This window comes from Microtus oregoni, unplaced genomic scaffold (assembly GCF_018167655.1).
Source record: "Microtus oregoni isolate MIOR12 unplaced genomic scaffold, Mior012 000090F_ref0000504, whole genome shotgun sequence".
Lineage (NCBI taxonomy): Eukaryota > Metazoa > Chordata > Mammalia > Rodentia > Cricetidae > Microtus > Microtus oregoni.
In genome coordinates, this window is record NW_024544599.1 from 3,169,685 (window position 1) to 3,189,284 (window position 19,600).

General features: G+C 40.1%; 1 protein-coding gene across 3 annotated transcripts in view; it reads right to left on the bottom strand.

Moving 5' to 3' along the window:
• The window catches only part of Ppargc1a (PPARG coactivator 1 alpha), a 633,817-nt gene that overhangs the window by 12,210 nt on the left and 602,007 nt on the right, over positions 1-19,600 (bottom strand). For all 3 annotated transcript variants that reach the window (XM_041643754.1, XM_041643753.1, XM_041643752.1), the window contains 3 exons: positions 7,630-8,545; positions 7,006-7,110; positions 6,729-6,849 (listed from right to left, as the gene is read on the bottom strand). In XM_041643754.1, the coding sequence (XP_041499688.1) occupies positions 6,729-6,849; positions 7,006-7,110; positions 7,630-8,545 (1,142 nt within the window). The remainder of the gene's footprint in view (positions 1-6,728; positions 6,850-7,005; positions 7,111-7,629; positions 8,546-19,600) is intronic.

Sequence of the window (19,600 nt, forward strand, 5' to 3'; positions counted from 1 at the left end):
ATTCTTTACACACGCTATCCAGGGAATCATAACACCACATTCCATTCTATTTACGCACCCAGTTTCAGCCCAACAGCCAAATGTGATGGGACTGTTATCTAAACTTAAACTTCCTGGCGCCTGCTTGCATGGTGTTATGGATTTTTTTTTTAATGAGCCTTTTAGGGAAGTTACTACTGTGTAAAGAAAGGAGAGGGAACTGCAGAAGAGAAAGAAAGAAATTGAGCCATAGCACAGAAATTGCTCCGCTACCATTATGGGAATACACACAGCCTATGTATTCAAGGAAATGTGAAGTTAAAGCGAAAATTGACCATATGTGCAGACATATTGGGACAGTTTCTGAATTGCGGCTTTATACAAGGCTGTATGCAACAATGATCTTCACTAAAAGAGATAACCCAGAGGACCTTTTGTAGGACTGAAAGATTCTGCAGTGAAAGGAGACACAGCTCTATAGAGTTGCCCTCCCATCACTCAAATTACCTTTTAATCTGCCAGTTCTTTTTATGAAACACAAGGATGGGCCATGCATGCCCTGCTACCTTGTAAAGAGCAAGAAGACTGAGGCCATTCCGGCATGCTCTAAAAAGCACTGAAGCCCTTTGTTTTCAACATGCTAAACACGAAAATAGAAGGAAGACACTTTAAGGTCTAGATGGCAAAGACAAAAATCTTTCGTGATTGGCCAAGATTTCTGGCAAAGAGTCGCCCTTTTTTAACATGTTGCAGCTGAATTAGATGGATGAATAGAGTTCATGTCTTAAAAAAAAAATAACGTTTACATCCAATTTTTCAAGACATTCATTTCCAAACAGGAGATGAAAGGAGAAGAAATCAAAATGTTTAATAATGTTGCTAACTTCTTAGGGGCTTGAAGGAACTCAGAACCTTTGGAAAAAGCTGGTTGAAAAATTATTTTCAGACCAGTTTTCACTATTGAGGAGCACGGAGCATTCATCAAATAACTTTTAGCTTCAATTTTCACAAAGGCTAGTTTGCTGATGGGGTGGATAATAAAACTGAAGATTTATGTCACATTAACTGTTGCAGTAAATCCTCGTTACACTAAAACACAGGAGATAAATAAAGAAAAAAAGTGTGACGGAATTAACTGACTTTACATTACTAAAATCTTTATCAAGAAGAGAGTAGGATTTGCTGGTTAGCTGGGGAAATGAAGCAACATTGTTCCTCATGGAATGATAAGTGACTCTTAGTAAGAGGGATTTGATGGAGGGGAGACTGGAAGCAGTAAAAGCTGACTTTTACTGTTCACTGTATAGGCCAAGCAATGTGTTAGATGCTTTTGAATGGATTCCCTCAGTGAAATGCCCTAAACTTCTAGGCACCAGTGTGTCTAGTATAGATTTGACTTTGGTCCCCGGTAATTTTATTCTACATTTTTTATTTCAGAACAGCATTAAAAAAAAGTTAATTCTTCTCTCTTTGCAAAGAGAACTCCATTTTAACCTTCAAAACAAAAGATTTTTGTTTTCAATTCCAGAATAGTTGCAAGATGACTTTGGCAAAAATGTTCAAGGTATTTCACAGGGACTAGCTCAGGGGGTAGAGCCCATGGTCAGCATGCAAAGTCCCCGTGTTTCACACGCACGGGCGCGCACACACACACAAACACACACACACACACACACACACACACACACACCTATGAATATTATGCATCAATGAACATTCTAGTTAAATAAACTTTTTTTTTTTTTGGTTTTTCGAGACAGGGTTTCTCTGTAGCTTTGGAGCCTGTCCTGGAACTCCCTTTGTTGACCAAGCAGGCCTCGAACTCACAGAGATCCACCTGCCTCTGTCTCCCTAGTGCTGGGATTAAAGGCGCGCGCCACCACCGCCCGGCATAAACTTATTTAAAAAAAAAAAAAGTAGCAGAGTTGACAGCCAACTAGATATAAAGCTGGCCAGAAAGAAGGATCAAAAGGACTAAAAAAAAAAAAAAAACATCTGTTGTCCTTGCTCTTAATATTGAGTACACTTATGTAGTGGAGAAACCATTCACTGAAAGTCTCTTAATAAAGAGTATTTTCAGGAAAGAGACAAAATGATAGCATTCAAATTTCCGAAATGACCTGTAGGCAGATACTATATGGAACCTCCCAGGCCAGCAGTTAAGGCGACCTTGAATCAATCCGGATGCAAACAGTCAAATGAAAGCTGAGATGAAACTAAATCTGTAGACCAATAATGATGTTCTTTAAGAGCTTTATTTAAATATAATCAGAAAACAAAAATTGTACATATTCAATGTAAATACTTTTATGAATTTGGAAATATATTTGTACCTGCCAAACCTTGACTATAATAAAAGTATTGATATTCTTATGTTACTGTGGCACCTTTCTCTCTCTCTCTCTCTCTCTCTCTCTCTCTCTCTCTTTCTCTCTCTCTCTCTGTGTGTGTGTGTGTGTATGCATGTGTGTGTATTGTTGACAGGTATACACTTGATATGAGATCTATCATTTAAACATTGATGCTGTAAGCAAACCTCTAGCATTTCCTTTTCTTATAAAACTGACATTTCCAAATACTGAACTTAAAGTCACGATATAAGACATATTTCCCTCTACTGACAATTCCTCAAAAAGAGGCTAAATACTCAAGAACCATGGAAAAAAAGGTTTATCCATGAAACTGGATTCTTTTCTCGAAGAAGAATAACTGACGTTTCTACATTTAGAGAGAGACATTTATAATCAACAGTAGTGATGTATTGGTTGTGACTCCTGGACTTTATAGTGACCAATAGAGGAGAACTATGTGAGAGCCTAGACATTTTCCAGCATCTGGATTTGGTTTTAAGCACTGAGCCACATCATTATGTCTAGATTTGTTCTTTAAATTAACATCCCATTATGATGATTTCCAGCAGAAACTGTACAGATTGCAAATGGAGTTGGACTTGGATTTCAGCAAGAAATTAAAACAGTGACAGTTCAGACACTATGTACTAAACTCTGGCATTCATTACTCTGGTTTAATCTGAATTATTTTAAGCTTAGGGGACAGAGAAAGGCAGAGAGTCAATTGGCTTTTGAGAGTGAGTTTGAATGGAAGTCATGTGAAAGCAGACACTGACATGATGATTCTCTCCGGTCATCACGGAGAATTTTGTATTTGCAGCTTCCAATTGTTACTGCTACCATTATGAAGGCTTGCTCAACCTGAGCTCTATGAAGAAGCTTTTAGAACTCCAATTCATGACAAGTTTGCAGATCTCCTTGAATACTCAACGTAGATATAAAGAAGCCCATGAGACAAAACTGAACACTTATTCTGCAAAATATCAATGAGCACTTTTTAATGCTTTTTAAGTTTTCTTTTGGAACTTCGGAATTGCTGGTCCCTAAGTACATGATTGCCCTGCTTAGCAGTTAATGCAGCATATCATCCAAGACATTACAAATTCAAGTGGCTATTTCATTACTTTAAGGGTATCTCAAAAATTGAATGGAAGTCACCTATTTAGCTAACGTGGGTGACCTATCCTGGCTTCCACAGCAAATGAGTAAAAAAAATTGTAGGCATGCTATGCTCAAGTCCACAAAAGTATACCTTTCCAATGTTTTTCCAATATTGGCACATGAAAGGTGGCCTGTATGATGGGAAGAAGAAACCCACTTAAGAAAATTTTTCTGTGGGTAAAGTCATTACATAGTGCCATGAAGTTCAACATCTTTAGTGTGAGTTTCAAGACTCCAAACTCTGGCTGCCACTGCGATGTATTGGCTTATTTCTGATCCATCCTCCCTCAGTATTAACAGTTAAATCATTAGGGGTTCCCAGTATAATAAACTAGAGATGAATTGTAGGCACAGTCTCTACCTTGAATATCAATGTTCAATAAGAGCATATTACAATGTAAGTAATTGAAAATGTTCTAAAAACTACATTAAGTAATATAAAAAGAAATAGATAATATTGCTAACAATGCTTACTATTTAGTTCAGAATACCAGAAACAGCATATGACTCATGAGAGATAGAAAAACACTTAGAACTTTCCCATCCTTCTTTGTACCAAGTCTTGAAAATTCATTCATATGGTCCATCTTAATTCTGCCTAAGAGAACTAACCATGTGATTAACTTTGGCTACCATATTGAACATTCTAGTTGCTAAAACTGACAGCCAGGGAACCTGCCTGAGACTGAACTAGGCCTTCTGAATGTGGGTGACAGTTGTGTGGCTTGGGAAGTTTGTGGGTTCACTAACAATAGAACCAGGACTTTTCCCTAGTACATGAACTGACTCTTTGGAGCCCATTCCCTAGGAAGGGACACCTTGTTCAGTCTAGATACGGAAGGGAGAGCCTTGTTTGTTGATTCCCAATGGGAGGCTTCACCCTCTCTAATGAGTGGATGGGGGTGGCAGATGGGGTGGGGAGAAGGTGGGGGAAGCAAAAGGACAGGAGAAGGAACTGGCATTGGTATATAAAATGAGATTTTTCAAAAAAGATTGCCCTCCCTACCATGGGAATTTTGAACCACTTCAACTTCCCCATGCTTGCTCTTCCATACCCACATGTTCAGATGACCACTTTTGACAATGTACCTTAGATGAACTCTCTATCAAGCCATTAATCACAGTATATCTTATGCTTGTATGTCTTTATCTGTCAGCTGACTTCTAACTCTTTGGATCAGGTGCTGAACCTTACCTAAATGTATATCTCAAGCACCTGGCAATTACTTATCACAAGATTCTGAGACTTCGTGTGTGGTCAACAGAAAAAGCAGGTAACTTTGCAAGTGGGAATTTATTCATCAGAAAGTCTCCAATATGTATGAAGTGCTTACTACTTGGAGATCACAGTGCTAGTAAACAGTTTCTGGTCCCTGGGTTTTCTTTCTCAGATCTAAATAAATACCAGTGCCAAAAGTCTCACCAGTGTCCAGATTATACATAATGCTTTTATATAGCCAAGGTGGCATTTGAATTACTCCAACTCCCCTCTCAAAGGACTTGAAAACTGATAAGAACTGTCTTGGGCAAAGAATTAAGTTAACATTTGAGAGGCAAAGGAAGGAAAGGGCGAGTTTAAGAATGCTTTTGTCTCATAAGTCAGGACTAATAGCAAACTAGTAGGTGTTTTCAGAGAAAGCTAAACCAGAAAAAAAAAGAAAAGCTTGACTCCCTCCCCTTCTTTATTCTAATTAGGTATCTAGACCTAAATTATTTTGGTAGGCATAAAATAAATACGTGTCATTTATCTACATATTTTTGATTAAAATATTCATCTGGCTTTGATTAGAATTGCACTGTATTTTTCCCAAATGAGCAAATAATACCCTATATTTAAGGAAAATCAAGAACTTTGTACGATATGAATTTATAAGCAGCAAATGCAGTGAACCAGCAAACACTGTGTGACTGCATGTTCTGTCAACATGGCTCACTTTCGTAATTAGTGACTGTAGCATGTTCTGTGGAAAGGCTTTGTAAACTATAGAGCACTCTATGATGTGAATTAGGATAATTATTGGATAGGTCATTAATTAAATACAGCGATATTAGAAAAGTGGAAATTTCCGTTTTCATTAGTCTTCCCAAGTGTGAACTAATGACATTCTGGCAAATCTTAATATCACAGCTTACTTGAAAATTGAGAACAAAAAATGAGGTAAAGTGTTAGAATTCGCAGGATGCCTTTGATTCAGCCCTTGGTAGATGCATAGTTAGATGGTACCAAACATCCAATCTAACAATTCAATTATTTCTCACTTCTGGTTCTTTCAATTCCCAAGATAAACAACCTCTCATTTAACCTTTCTACTCCAGATTGTGACAGCTAAGACTTGGTTTGACACCATCAGGGATATGTTTGATATCGTGAGTTTTATTGTTCTCTCGTTGTTTTCTTGATATTACTGGGTTTTCTTGGAGCCCAGCATTCATAGCTAGCATTGATTTCTCTGAGGCTTGCTTAGCTTATATGCAAGCTGTGTCAGATGCTGCCTTGCACTGCAGTGACTTGGAGCAGCTAGCAGAGACGGGCAGCAGGTGCAATGAACCACAACAGTGCCATATCTAATCAATTAGCCACAGCTCCCAGGAGCACTGTGTTGGGAAAGACCTCAAGGCTCTGCAGGACCTCAGAGGAACAGAGTTCCGTGATTGATTAAGAGTGTCTGCCATGGGCATGTACTGGATTCTGACCACCTGAGTGCCACCTTATTAACACCTAGTGAAGGACAGTACTATATTTCAGAGAACAAACAGGTTCATCATAGCTTGCATGTTTACACATGAGCATCAGCACTGACCACATGTCAGGTGACTATATTAACACTCCGTCCCCACCCCCAGTCAGGTGATGTCCCTTCCAGAGGTAAGAAATACTGACTTTCTTAGCCAGACTTCCAATATGACTTTAAACGGAATCTGGAATCTCCTCGCACTCCACTCAAAGAGTAACAGGAAGCAGCTAAAAAGATACACATTCTTCATGTCCTGTCAGACCGAAGGATCCTCTCCTGTTTCTTCATTTTTCAAAACAAACCTTGAGAAAGCTACTGAATGTCACAATCCAACTATCATGAGAAGTATACTGACACCATTTTTTTCAAATAAGAGCGCCTTAAGATATTTTAAAGTCAAAAATAATGTTAACAGAGCATTAACTTTCTGTTGCTGTTTAATCTACCAAAAAAAAGTCTCAGAGGAAAAGCAAAGAAAAGAAATTAGCCCCACACTGCTTACAATTGCTTTCTGCTTCTGCCTCTCCCTCTGCTTGGCCCTTTCAGATTCCCGCTTCTCATACTCTCTGCGGTATTCATCCCTCTTCAGCCTCTCATGCTGATAGGCTTCATAGCTGTCGTACCTGGGAAACACAACTTCATCATTAGGCTGATCGCCACTATTTGTATGAAAAAGCACATTGTAATTTGGGGAGGGGACAGGGAGAGTTTGGGGGTAATGTCTTGCCATCCAAAGGAGGGGATAAAGGGAGCTGAAGGAAAAGGACAGGCCTTATTACCTGGGCCTACGGCTGTAGGGTGACCTTGAGCGTGATCTCATATACAAGGGAGAATTGCGGTGTGTGCGGTGTCTGTAGTGACTTGATTCATAGTAGTAGCAGGATCTGGGAGAGAGGAGAAAACCAAAAAGACGTTTGCAACTGGCTCTTAGCCCAATGTACCGGGACCACTGAACATCATTGGAAGCTCAGGGCTGTATCAATTGCCTTCTCCTTACTAGCAAGATCTTCCAGTGACAGCTTGCCATCAGCTAGCCAGACCAGAGACCAAAGAAGTGACCAATTCCTTCTCCATGTCTCTTACTGATGTTACCATGGCTCATGGAATGGGTGTTCTGTCAGATTTATCCTATAAGGATCTCAACTCTCCAGACACAGGGATCCTTTTCAAGAAATGGAAAAAGTTACACAAGCAAGTTTCTTACGAATGTCTCTCTGTGTTCTGATTGGCCGAGGTAGAGAGCTCAGAGCTGGGTGTGTGAGAGAACATGAAGAAGTGGGTCTGGGGGTGAATGTGCCTCGATTAATTGATGGGGTTGCTCCAGAAGAGTAACCCTGAGGCTGGAAATTTTCTCTGATTTCTGAGGAAACCCTTTAGCATTGGGTGGATTTTGACAACCTTACCTTGAAGAGGATCTACTGCCTGGGGACCTTGACCTTGACCTGGAATATGGTGATCGGGAACACGACCTGTGTCGAGAAAAGGATCTTGAACGAGAGCGCATCCTTTGGGGTCTTTGAGAAAGCAAGCATTTGGGTGGCGACACTGAATCTCGACACGGAGAGTTTAAAGAAGAGCAAGAAGGCGACACATCTAGCAATGAGGAGGCCTGCGTGCCATCCCAAGGGTAGCTCAGTTTATCTCTTTCATCTTCGCTGTCATCAAAGAGGCCATCCATGGCTAGTCCTGAATTTATAAACACAGGTAGTTTGGAGAATTGTTCATTACTGAAGTCGCCATCCCGCAGTTCACTGGTCTTGTCTGTTTCGTCATCAAAAACAGCTTGACAGGGATGACCGAAGTGCTTGTTCAGCTCAGCTCGGATTTCCTGGTCTTGGAGCTGTTTTCTGGTGCTGCAAGGAGAGACTTGCTTGCTGGCCTCCGAAGTCTCTCTCATGTAGCATTGGCCTGAATCTGTGGAAGAGCAGATGTGCCCCTGCCAGTCACAGGAGGCATCTTTGTAGTCTAGTTGTCTAGAGTCTTGAAGCTCCTGTGATATGTTAATGAGTATATCTGTTTTGGAATTGACTGACTGACAGTAGTCATGGTCACCAAACAGCCGTAGGCTGGGCCGTTTAGTCTTCCTTTCCTCGGGTCCCCGGCTGAGCACTGAGGACTTGCTGAGTTGTGCATACAACTCAGATTGCTCCGGCCCTTTCTTGGTGGAGTGGCTGCCTTGGGTACCAGAACACTCACTGTACCGGGCCCTCTTGGATGGTGGTGGCACCACGGTCTTACAAGAGGGCTTCAGCTTTGGAGAAGCCTTAAAAGGGTTTTCTTGGTTGGCTTTATGAGGAGGGGTTGTGGGTGGAGTTAGGCCTGCGACAAAAGAGAAACAAAAAGAAATGTGGGGAAAGAAAGAGAGAAAAGAAACAGAAGATGTTCTTCAAGGATAAACACATGTCTTAACTTTTTTTCTTGGATTTCATTTCAGACTGTGGTTAAAACTGAGTGAAGAAAGAGGAAACGAAACTCACGACAAGTCCTGAAAACTGGACTCTACTCCTAAGTCCCTCCCTGTCAACCAGCAAAAGGCAGATGGGTAACGGCAGTCAGCAGCTAGGGCTGTGATATTTTGTTATTTCAAACGTCTTTTTTTTTTTTTTTCTAACAAACTCCGCAGCCTAGAAAACAGGAATGTGTCACTGCTTGCAGCCCCAGCAGCAGGTGTCACCAACACTGGCATTTTCTAGGGGGTTGCAGGAGTCACTTAAAGCAATCCATGTGTCGGGACCTAAGAATCACGGAACAGCCTTGGTTGGCATTGGTCTGCAGAGAATGCTGCAGGAAAAATACAAGTGGTTCAAGGCTCTTAGAACAATCAAGAATCTACCCTCGGGGCAATGTTTTTCGAAAAGGGAAATGACTGAAAATTTTGGCCAGGGTAGGAATGACATCCATAGAGAATTTTGAAATAGGATGGGCCCAGCTGAACACAGGGAATCAGAGCCCTTCCACAACTCGACGGCAAGGAGTCTTTGTCTCCACAGTTCATTAACTTAGTAAACCATGGCTAATGTAGGTATAATACATTCTTGTAAGCATAACTAATACATTCTATCTAAAATATGGTTCTGCAATGGAAAGCTAAGTGCAACGTGACTCTAAATATCTCCATGCCAGGGGATCATTTTGTTTAGAGCACATTGTCACCGAGGGCATGAGACAGTAGGACTGAAACAATTCCAAACTTCAGCAGCTAATGACATAAAAAGCAAATAAGAGAAGACAGGGGCATCTACGGGTTGGTGCCTTGTCTGCCTAGCTACAGAAAATTCTGAAGCCAGGATAGGCTAGTCCGAGGCCTAGCCGTTACCTCAAAGTCTTACCCATGAATAATAAACTCAATTCATTCTGTCCTACTCAGGAAGAATCACTAGGAAGCTCCAGTGTCCAAGAAACTTTGAAGGAGGGCAGGCCACAGTTCAAATGGTTTTATGCTTACAAGGGAACATTTTAGTTTACAATAGATTTTCTATTTAGGAGGATGGGCAAATGCTATTCAGCAGAAAAAGAAAAAAATGGTTTCAAGTCTGTTAACAAGCCTGGGGTGAGACTTAAGGCAACTGTGCATTTCAAGGGGGAAAAAAATTCCTTCCTTGTTGGAAAAAATATATAAATATGTCAAGAACCAAGTAGGTCACAGAGAGGCACATGCAATTTTGATATAAACAGAAAGACACTGTCTTGTCCTCCTACTTGATGATAAAGATGCAGAGGAAATTAATGTTTTCAATTAAAGGAAAATTTCTGGTTCAATCTTAGGCAATTTTTGCATGCTGAGTTAATTGTCTCCATGGAGAAAGGTAGGGGCAACATTCAGAAGGATGGATACAGGCATAGATACTCTTCCTTTGGGCACATCTGAGTCCACAGGAGCTGGCTTCATCCATGTGCCTACTCTGCTGCAGCCGAAAAGCAAGAAACATTTTCCTGCATAAAACTTCTGTGCCATAGAGGTGTACGCTCTTTTTGCTCCCTCCATTAGAAAGAGCATGGCTTGTTTCTAGACTAAGAAGCTCCTACTCCTTTTCTTCCTCATTTGTTTAGACTTTGTATCGCTCTGTGTAGAGATTTTTGTGTAGAGATTTCTACCATAGGCTGGCTTTGGTTACCAACACAACACACATTTTCAAGTCCCCTTGCTCAAAAAAAGAGATGTCAAGTTCCTGATCAGCCATCTATGTGCCTATTGCATATACATGAGAACCTGAGTTTAAATTAGCAACCTGGTGTGGCAGAATGTACCCGGAACTCTTAAGTGATGGGCATCAAAGACAAATGGGTTCCTGAAGTTCATTGGCTGGAAAGCCTGGCCACATCCATGGGCCAGTTTCAGGTTCAGTGAGAGACTTCGTTTCAAAAACAATAAATAAATAAAAGGTGAAGAGTGTCTGAAGAAAGCCATCTGAACCTGACCTCTGGCTTCCTCATGTGCCTTCATCAGTGTGTACCTTCACACACATGCACACACCATCACTAACAAATACTATGACACATATACACAACACAACACACACTCAAACACTAATGGTGAGTAAGCTGAGTACATGCCAATAAGTAAGTGCCAGTCAAATAACCAAAAGAAATGGCCCTTGAGGAGAGACCGCCATTCAACATCCAGAATCAATCTACATAAATCTCTTTATGCTCATTCAGTTTATGACAAGTTTTTTCAGTTCTAATGATTCATATTGGGGCGGGGGCTCAATTCATCTGTATGTACTACATGTCTCTGAATTTGTCTTTAAAAAAATGAGAATCACATCCGTTTTCTCCAGAGAGATCATGAGGGCTTTGTAGGATGCTGCCTAGATTTTATTGTCTATAGGTTATTTTGTTTATTTTCATTTTTGCACTTTCTTTCTGAGTAGTTGGTCTCGCATGTCAGTGGCCTAAGAGCACTTAGGAGTCTAGTTACAAATTTTTAATGAGATGGTTCCTGGACCACACGCTGGGAACCAAGGTCTTTGAACATCTGTGTCGCACATGGCCTTTACTCCAAATATCTGTGTTTTGACTGACAGTCCAGATGTATAAAAAGAAACCCTGAACTTCAGAAATGCCAAATTAGGCCACTATAAAAGAGAGACTAGCTCTAAAAATACCTCGACTATCTAGGGATTTTAAATATAGAAATTCTTTTACTCTTGAAAACTTGAAACCCTTGTCCCAGGATCTAAGTTCATTATTGTTTAAATAAATGGTTTTCCAATTGTTCTTGGATGTTGTGATTCCCTGATCATACTTCCTCTCAGTTAAAGACAGTGTTTTTTTTTTTCCTACAGATATGAGAAGCTCTTGCCACTAAACAGACATCCACAGCGCACCTACTGTGTACTATATGCGGGTTGCTGGTATTTCAAGGACTCCACCCCCTTGGACAACACAGCCACTTTTAATGAAGAGGTAATTTTTCTAACTCTAAAATAACTAAGTTTTGTTGTAGATATGCTTAAAGTGGGTGGCAATGTTCTGGGGGAAACGAAATGTGTGCTGTGATGTTGTGACAGAAGCCGGCAGGGCTATGAGTCTCAGCTCACATCACCTGATGAATCAAACCCTACTCACTTATCACATGGCAAAGAGTAAACTGTTAGTGCATGGGAGGGTAGGGGACAGATTCTAGATAATTCACTGTCTTTAGACTCTTTACCAAAATCCCCAAATTCAGGGAATACCTGTGACCAAGACTGAGAGATCTCGGGAATGACAGACTTTCTATCACCCAGTGCTTAATTGAAAATCTATTTCCAAATATAGTTGAAACCTAAGGCAAAATAAAGGAAAGCAGAAGCACAAAGGACATTTTTTTTTTATTATTTCTTTTAGTGTTGTGTCAAACTTTTAGGCATAGCTGATGGGACAGGTTACCCCCCTTGGCCTCTGAATCAGCTATATTTCTCTAACCTGGCTTGCTCTGCCCACAGTGTCTTCCCCTGTGGTCCAGGGGAGGTCAACACTCAGTTCCTTAATGCTCAATTCCTTTGCTCATCTTTCCACTAATGGCCAAACTCTCAATTTCATGCCACAAGCCTAAATCAACAGTGCTAATGCCTCCCATAACCTCTGGCTCCTTTCCCGTGTGTTGATTTTTCTGGGGAATGTGTACATTTTGGTGTTGACAGTACAAGGTATATTCCATGCTCTCTCTTGAACTTAGCAGGTTTTGACAGATTTATGTGAGGACAGATGGCCATTACAGGCTGAAGGCTGACAAGAGGCAGTTCCGAGCATTGTTAAGACACTTGCACAAACTCTCAGCAGTGCGGCTCCGTGCAGAATGTAATTCAGACTATAGCTTTTTTATTGCTGCCTATTTTCTTTTGTCAAAAGAGCCTGCTGTGCAGAGCAACAAATGGCTGCTATTACCCAGAATGTAATGGGTGTCAGACAAATCACGTAACACAAACAATCAAGAGTATGTAGGTCATATTTCAACAGAGCACAACCTTAGCAATATTTATGATTACTGCATTGAAATGTGCTCTATAATAAACAAGTACCTCTACATCACTCACACTTCTGCACTGCCGATCTGGGAGAAGTGGCACACACTTCTCCAGTCACCGCTCGAAACAGCCCTCCTTTTATTTAAAGGAAAAAAGTCAGAGGCGAGTTTTGTTTTGCTTTGTCTTTCATTATGTGCCATGAAGTGTGGTTTGCTTTGAGCAGCTCTCTTCGGAGTTTGTTTGTTTAATTGAATGACTCTAAGAAACCATGAAGCTCCTGCCCTGTTTCTTGAGCCCTAGTATCCACCTAAATTCTGCAGGACTATTTTTTTTCTTACCTTTTTATGTGCACAGTTTATTACCTGGTTCTGAATGTCCTGCCATCTCTACAGTTTACTTCTGAGTAAACTTAACAGGATTTGCCTTGGGTTGTGTGACAGTTTAGGGTCTGAAGGGAAACACTGAGGAGTGGAAAGACAAGCAGGTCTTGTCTTTCTCAAGTATCCCAGAAGGTCAGAAGTAGAAGGGCCTGTCAGGAGAAGGAAGAGAAGGCTGGGACAGCAGCTACTGCTGCAACAGCTGCTCGAGTATTGGGCTGATCTTGGTTCTTCTTCTGTCCTCCATCTCTCATCCATTTCGAAGAGTCACTTGTGCACCACAATATCCACCCACTAAAATGTTAACATTTGGCATGGTAAGTCCTCCTATGGATTACCCTGTTTCTCTGGCGGGCATTTCTCCACACTGACTGGGAATTTCCTGCCTGACGTCACCAATTACTTTGGATATCATCCTGTTCATCAGGGATGAAATTGACTTTGCAGAAAAGTTTCAAAACTTTTCCTACAAAAAACCAAACAAACAAAAAAACCACCTAATACTCCAATTTTTACCTGTGGTATTCGAAGTCATGGTTATTACTAATTGTCCCGTAGGCACTTTCCCACAGACCTGAGACTGTGAACCTGGAATGGCAGTTATCCACTGCCAAAGCTGGAAGCTGAGATGGAGTGGGAAGTTACTTTGTTATCCTTGGCTTAAAAACCCAATGGGACAGTATCATTTCCAGGAAAGCAAACAGAAGAAAGAGACCTCAGGCCGAGATGAATGAGGCTGGAAATAGAAGCTAAAGGATAACACACCTGCTAGTCAGAGTAGCCAAAAGACGCACTGGGTCCCAAAGTCTCTTTTTCATGGATACTCCCTAAATAGGAATGAATTAAATAACCTGCCAAAGTCACTTCACACTTTCCTTTTAAAAATTACATGTATGCATTTTTAATGTATGCATGAGGTTGCAATTGGGTGTGTGCATGTGAGTGCATGTATCTGTGTATGCATAGATAGTGCATGTGTATGTATATGCATAGATAGTGCATGTATATGTGTATGCATAGATAGTGCATGTGTATGTATATGCATATATAGTGCATGTATATGTGTATGCATAGGTAGTGTATGTGTATGTATATGCATAGATAGTGCATGTATACGTGTATGCATAGATAGTGCATGTGTATGTATATGCATAGATAGCGCATGTGTATGTGTATGCATAGATAGTGCATGTGTATGTATATGCATAGATAGTGCATGTGTATGTGTATGCATAGATAGTGCATGTGTATGTGTATGCATAGATAGTGCATGTGTATGTATATGCATAGATAGTGCATGTGTATGTGTATGCATAGATAGTGCATGTATATGTGTATGCATAGATAGTGCATGTGTATGTATATGCATAGATAGTGCATGTGTATGTGTATGTATAGATAGTGCATGTATATGTATATGCATAGATAGTGCATGTGTATGTGTATGCATAGATAGTGCATGTATATGTATATGCACAGATAGTGCATGTGTATGTGTATGCACAGATAGTGCATGTGTATGTGTATGCACAGATAGGCGTGTGAGGGCTTTAGAGGATGAAGGTTAGAGAACAACACACAGCAGTTGTTTTTTGCCTTCCACCACAGGAATCGCAGTGACCAAATTCAAGTTGTCAAGCTTAGCAACACGTGCATTTTGTCACTGAACCATCTCACTGGCCCACTTCCAAAATTTCTGTAGCAGATTTTGGTCTTTTCCTGTAAAACTACTAGCTACTGTTTATATTATGCTTTTGTCTATTTTTCTCAAGGCTTATCAAATGCAGAAGAAATAGCTATCAAAAGTACATGCAGCATAGACACTGTCAGTGTTTGTTTTTAAAAAGTAAAGATTCTTCTTTTAAACCAAAAATTCAGAATAGGAGAAATTAGAAATTAATTTGTTAACTGTGTTTCTTTTAACCACAAGTTCACTAAATGCACATTGAATAATGGATTATTTAAACCAAACGAAAGTACTCAGTTAAAAACAAATGACATCACAAAATGCAGATGATAAGCCACCATGGAGTGCTCAAATCCCAAGTAGGACATGTATAGCAGAACTGCCACCCCTAGATTTGGGGATCATCATAAAAGTATAGGCAGAGAGACAGTAAGAGCCTGAAGACCAGGTTGACTGTTGCAGGCTCGAGTCTTCTGGCTATGGCCTGCATGAATTCATGGACTCCAAACAATGTGGCTGTCTGCATAAGACCTGAATGCAGGCAGTGAATGGTTGCTGAGGGAAGTGGAGCCAGTTGTGTTGTTTTCCTCCTCCTCCTCCTCCTCCTCCTCCTCCTCCTCCCTTTTCTTAATTTTTCAGGGATGAGACTTTAATCCTAACTGGTTAGCCCTAAATAAGGGCAACACGACTTGTACTGTGTGTGTGTGTGTGTGTGAGAGAGAGAGAGAGAGAGAGAGAGAGAGTGTGTGTGTGTGTGTGTGTGTGTGTGTAATATATGATTACATTAACTACAGAAGGAGAGAACTTGAAATTGAGAGGGGACGGTTTGGGGAGTAGTTGTGGGAGGGTGGAAATGATGCAAATACAGTGTACTCATTTATAAAATCTTCCAAAAAATAAAATAATAACAAATTAAATTAGCCACATGCCCATTCCATTTAAAACAGTGTAGCCAAGGATATGTGAACAGAGGGAAACGTGGGCAGAACCCAGTGGTCCCAGAGTGAAAAGACACCTGGTTATCCTGTTCTGCTCACTTTCTTCATCCGTTATAAAGCAGCTCCGTCACTTTCACAGTGTTGATCGTGATAATGAAAACATTTAAGCATATACATAAAAGCTGGGGACCAGTCATTTTGGTCCCTAACCCAAGGTCCTTCATGTCTTGTGCTTCAGACTATCACCTTGTTAAGCTGACATTGCTTTGCCATTTCCATTTCAGACACAAGAATGTGTTGGTAGTGTCTGAAAATTTTCCATGTGCAATAGATTTAAATGCCTTCTGCCAAAAGAGCGTTCTCTTTTCTCTCCTCCTGCTTTACTAACAACAGCTATTTTGAAATCAAATTAGTTTTTACACCTGTAAAAGAGAAGAGCTTTTTTTTTTTTTTCTTTATCAGTCACAACAAGCTAGCTTAGGACAATCACAAGGAAGTCAGAGCAGCTGGCAATACCTAATAAAACCAACTCCCTCTCTCGTTCCTCCTGCCTCCCAAAGATGTTGCAGATGGGGCACACACATTATTCTGGAGGTCTTAGAATTCTGTTGAGTCTTTACATTTCCTCTTGAATGTTTGGGGAAATTCACTAACAAATTTTTAGAGTAAAAGAAGACAGGAGGAGGATGCATACAGCAGCTTCAGATACCATCTCTGTCTCTACTAAACAGAATAGGCATGTAGATCAAAGATCAACGAATCAACTGTGTGGATGCTGTTTCTACTCCATTCACCCCCTGCTGCAACTGTGGCAGACATCACTAATTGATCATGACATTCCCACTGAGTACAAACTTGGCCACAGAATCTCTCCCAACACATTGCTTCTGGCAGCCAATACCAATCGATGGCACTTTGGCAAGACAGAAGAAAACTATTTAACATAACAGATGCCAACTACTATCTTTAAAATTCAGAAAAGGAATCTACACTCTGGTCAGATTTTTTTGAACCCAGAGTTCACCAGGAAGCTACTGTCAACATACAGCTTTTTCTTAGATAATGGAATGGGCAGAGAGTCAAAATTATATATATTTTTAAATGTCAGAGAAGAATCACCAGAGTTGGTGGCAATTGTAGAAGTAGTTGTTGACAGACTCTGAAAGATCTGTGGCTTACACCTCCATTTTCTAGACCTTCCACATGTACCCAAACCAGTATTCATTCAGTGTTTGCAGAAGTGGAAGTAGGCTAGTGTGTGCCATAGAAGAAAAGAGAAAAAATCATAGGTGAGATTGCCAAAGTCTGCAGCAGAGAAACCAGAAGTGTTAGAAACAGTTGAGGCTTGACACCTTGAGCAGCAAGGTACACTGGCCTCCACAGAAGCTAATATGGACCGAGGGCCTATACACTATGCTACAGTCAGGCTCAGTCTCACTGAACACCCCCAGAGACTCCGGCACTAAGTCGAGCTTGAGTTTGTCTAACATTGGTGTGGGTTTTATATAACTTCACTAAGACAGGCTGTATCTTTGATCCTAATAGTGTCCTTTTAATTTTATCTTTGTTGTTTTTAAAGTGCTTAAGTTCAAATTGAGCTACATGCAGTTGCCATTTTTTATAGGGCATGAGTGGTTAAACACTGGAAATATTATATTCTGCTACATTGAGTACAACAGTATTCTCATTTAGTGGTTATGAATATAACCTAAAAGGTGAAGAATGACCAAGGATGCAGAACAGTCTTAGCAATTAAAAGATAAAGAGAAAGAAGAATGGGTCCCTTCTTGTGGTCTCTTGCTGATATCATGCCTATGCCAAGCACACTGCCATTGGACCCTCTCTTTGGCTCTTTGCCTTCTTGATTCTCTTCTTCCACCCCATTTCCAAATTCAATGGAAACACTTTGCTTTCTTAAGATGTGCTAAGTCAGCTGAGCCTACTAAAAAACCCAGTTCCCTCAACCTTCTTCCATGCTTCTCCTAGGGTATTACCTAGACCAATGGCCTTGCTTTGACACTCCTTCCAACCCTACAGTCTTCAACATTCTAAATCTCCTGTGAAAGCACTTCCTTGAATAGAGATGGGGTATCACTGTGGTTCTTTGGTGATTCCCTTTCTCCTTTCTGGTTCCTAATGCGTAGTGTTGGCCATTGAGCAATGCACTCTACAGAAGACGGGCATCACTCACTACATAGAATTCCTTCTGTACCCACAATAGTACCTGTCACTATAAAATACTTCCTTCTACCCAAAATCCTCCTTTACACTAACTACAAGACTGCACCCTCCACACCTTTCAGTCCCTCCATGTAACTCCTAATTTCTTCATCTCAATTCCCTCTAGTGTATAATGCAATTTGATTACAGCTCAACTGCCCTACAGTTACTGATATCAAATAAAAAAACTAAAAAACATCCTTCAGGCTCATGTTTCTTAAAGGTGCCAAAATATTATAAATAATATGCTGTTTTTCTTTTGTGCCACTTATCAGTGAACATTCTTTTCTCGATAAGGTGTTAGACCATATCTCAAATTTGAGAACACTTACTTTACAACTCCTTTGACTAGATCCTGTTTTCAGCACTAGACATGGAATTGTTTCTATGTCTCATCCTGACTATAGTCTCACCAAAGCCTGACATATTACCAACAATGAGCAGAAAGGAAAGGCAATTATGGTAAATTTGTTTCCATTGTACAAATGGTCTTTCAGTGATGTAAAGAATGAAGTATTTTAATTAATAATATAAGCATCAAGTCCTTAACAGTAATAAATGTACTATATAAAATGTTAAGGATGTCTAGCATCTACAAAATAATCTCTACCTACCTTTAGTAAGCTACTAAAATCTCAAACTTGTAAGGAGCTAATTTAAAACTAAGTACCTGGGATAGGGAGTGCTTGCCTAGTAAGTGCAGGGACTTTCCTTCCTCCCGAATAGTACAAGAATAGATACATAAGCTCCGGAGCGATGACTCAGAGGTTAAGGACACGGGCCGCTCTTCCAGAAGACCCAGGTTCTAATTCTAGCACCCCACAGAGTGGCTGTCAATTGCTTGTATCTCTGGACCCAGGATCCAATGCTCTCTTCTGGCCTCTGCTGGCACTGCACGCATGTAGTACACAAGCATACATACAAGCAAAACATCCACCAAATAAAAATATAAAACTAAATGACATCTAAAAAAAAAACCTCAAAAATAAATAAAAGAAGAAAATAAAGCTAAACGTTTTATAATACCATAACATCTTTAGTGGGATGACTATAAATGGTGTGATGTGTTCATATTTATAAATTAGGAAGAAACCCTGGCATAAAGACATCCAATATCGACCTAGATGTAATGAGGCATGGATGTCCCCCCTTAGCACTAGTGGGACTATAAATAGAAATATCATTTTGCAAATCAATGTAGCAATGTATGTATCAGGATGCCCTAACATATAAATGCTTATTTTTGGCAATAACAACTATTAGGCATCTATTTTGAGAAAATCAGATTTTAAAATTTATGCACAAAGATTTCTCCCAGAGTGCTATTTCAAAATAGTAACATTATAAACAACCTAAACATTTAAAAATAAGCATTTGAGCAAATAAGTTTCTATTTACCTACTCAAATATCCTGATAATAGAATTTGAGATAGTACAAAAAATAGCTTATGTTAGGTGAAAACTTAGGCTCTAAAATTATATAAGTATTTCCTGACATACATAATGATTACAGTTACAAGCATCTATCTAAAGAAAACAATTCTATGAATATTTTAATTTTAGAACTATGAGGACTTTTCAACTGGCTTGTGTCTATGACATTTCTAAACCTGATATTCGTTATACTCATAACAAGTTTCTCTTTAAAGTCAGGCATTGGTACGTAACTAGAGAAGCTATCTTGCTCATTTCCAAAACAG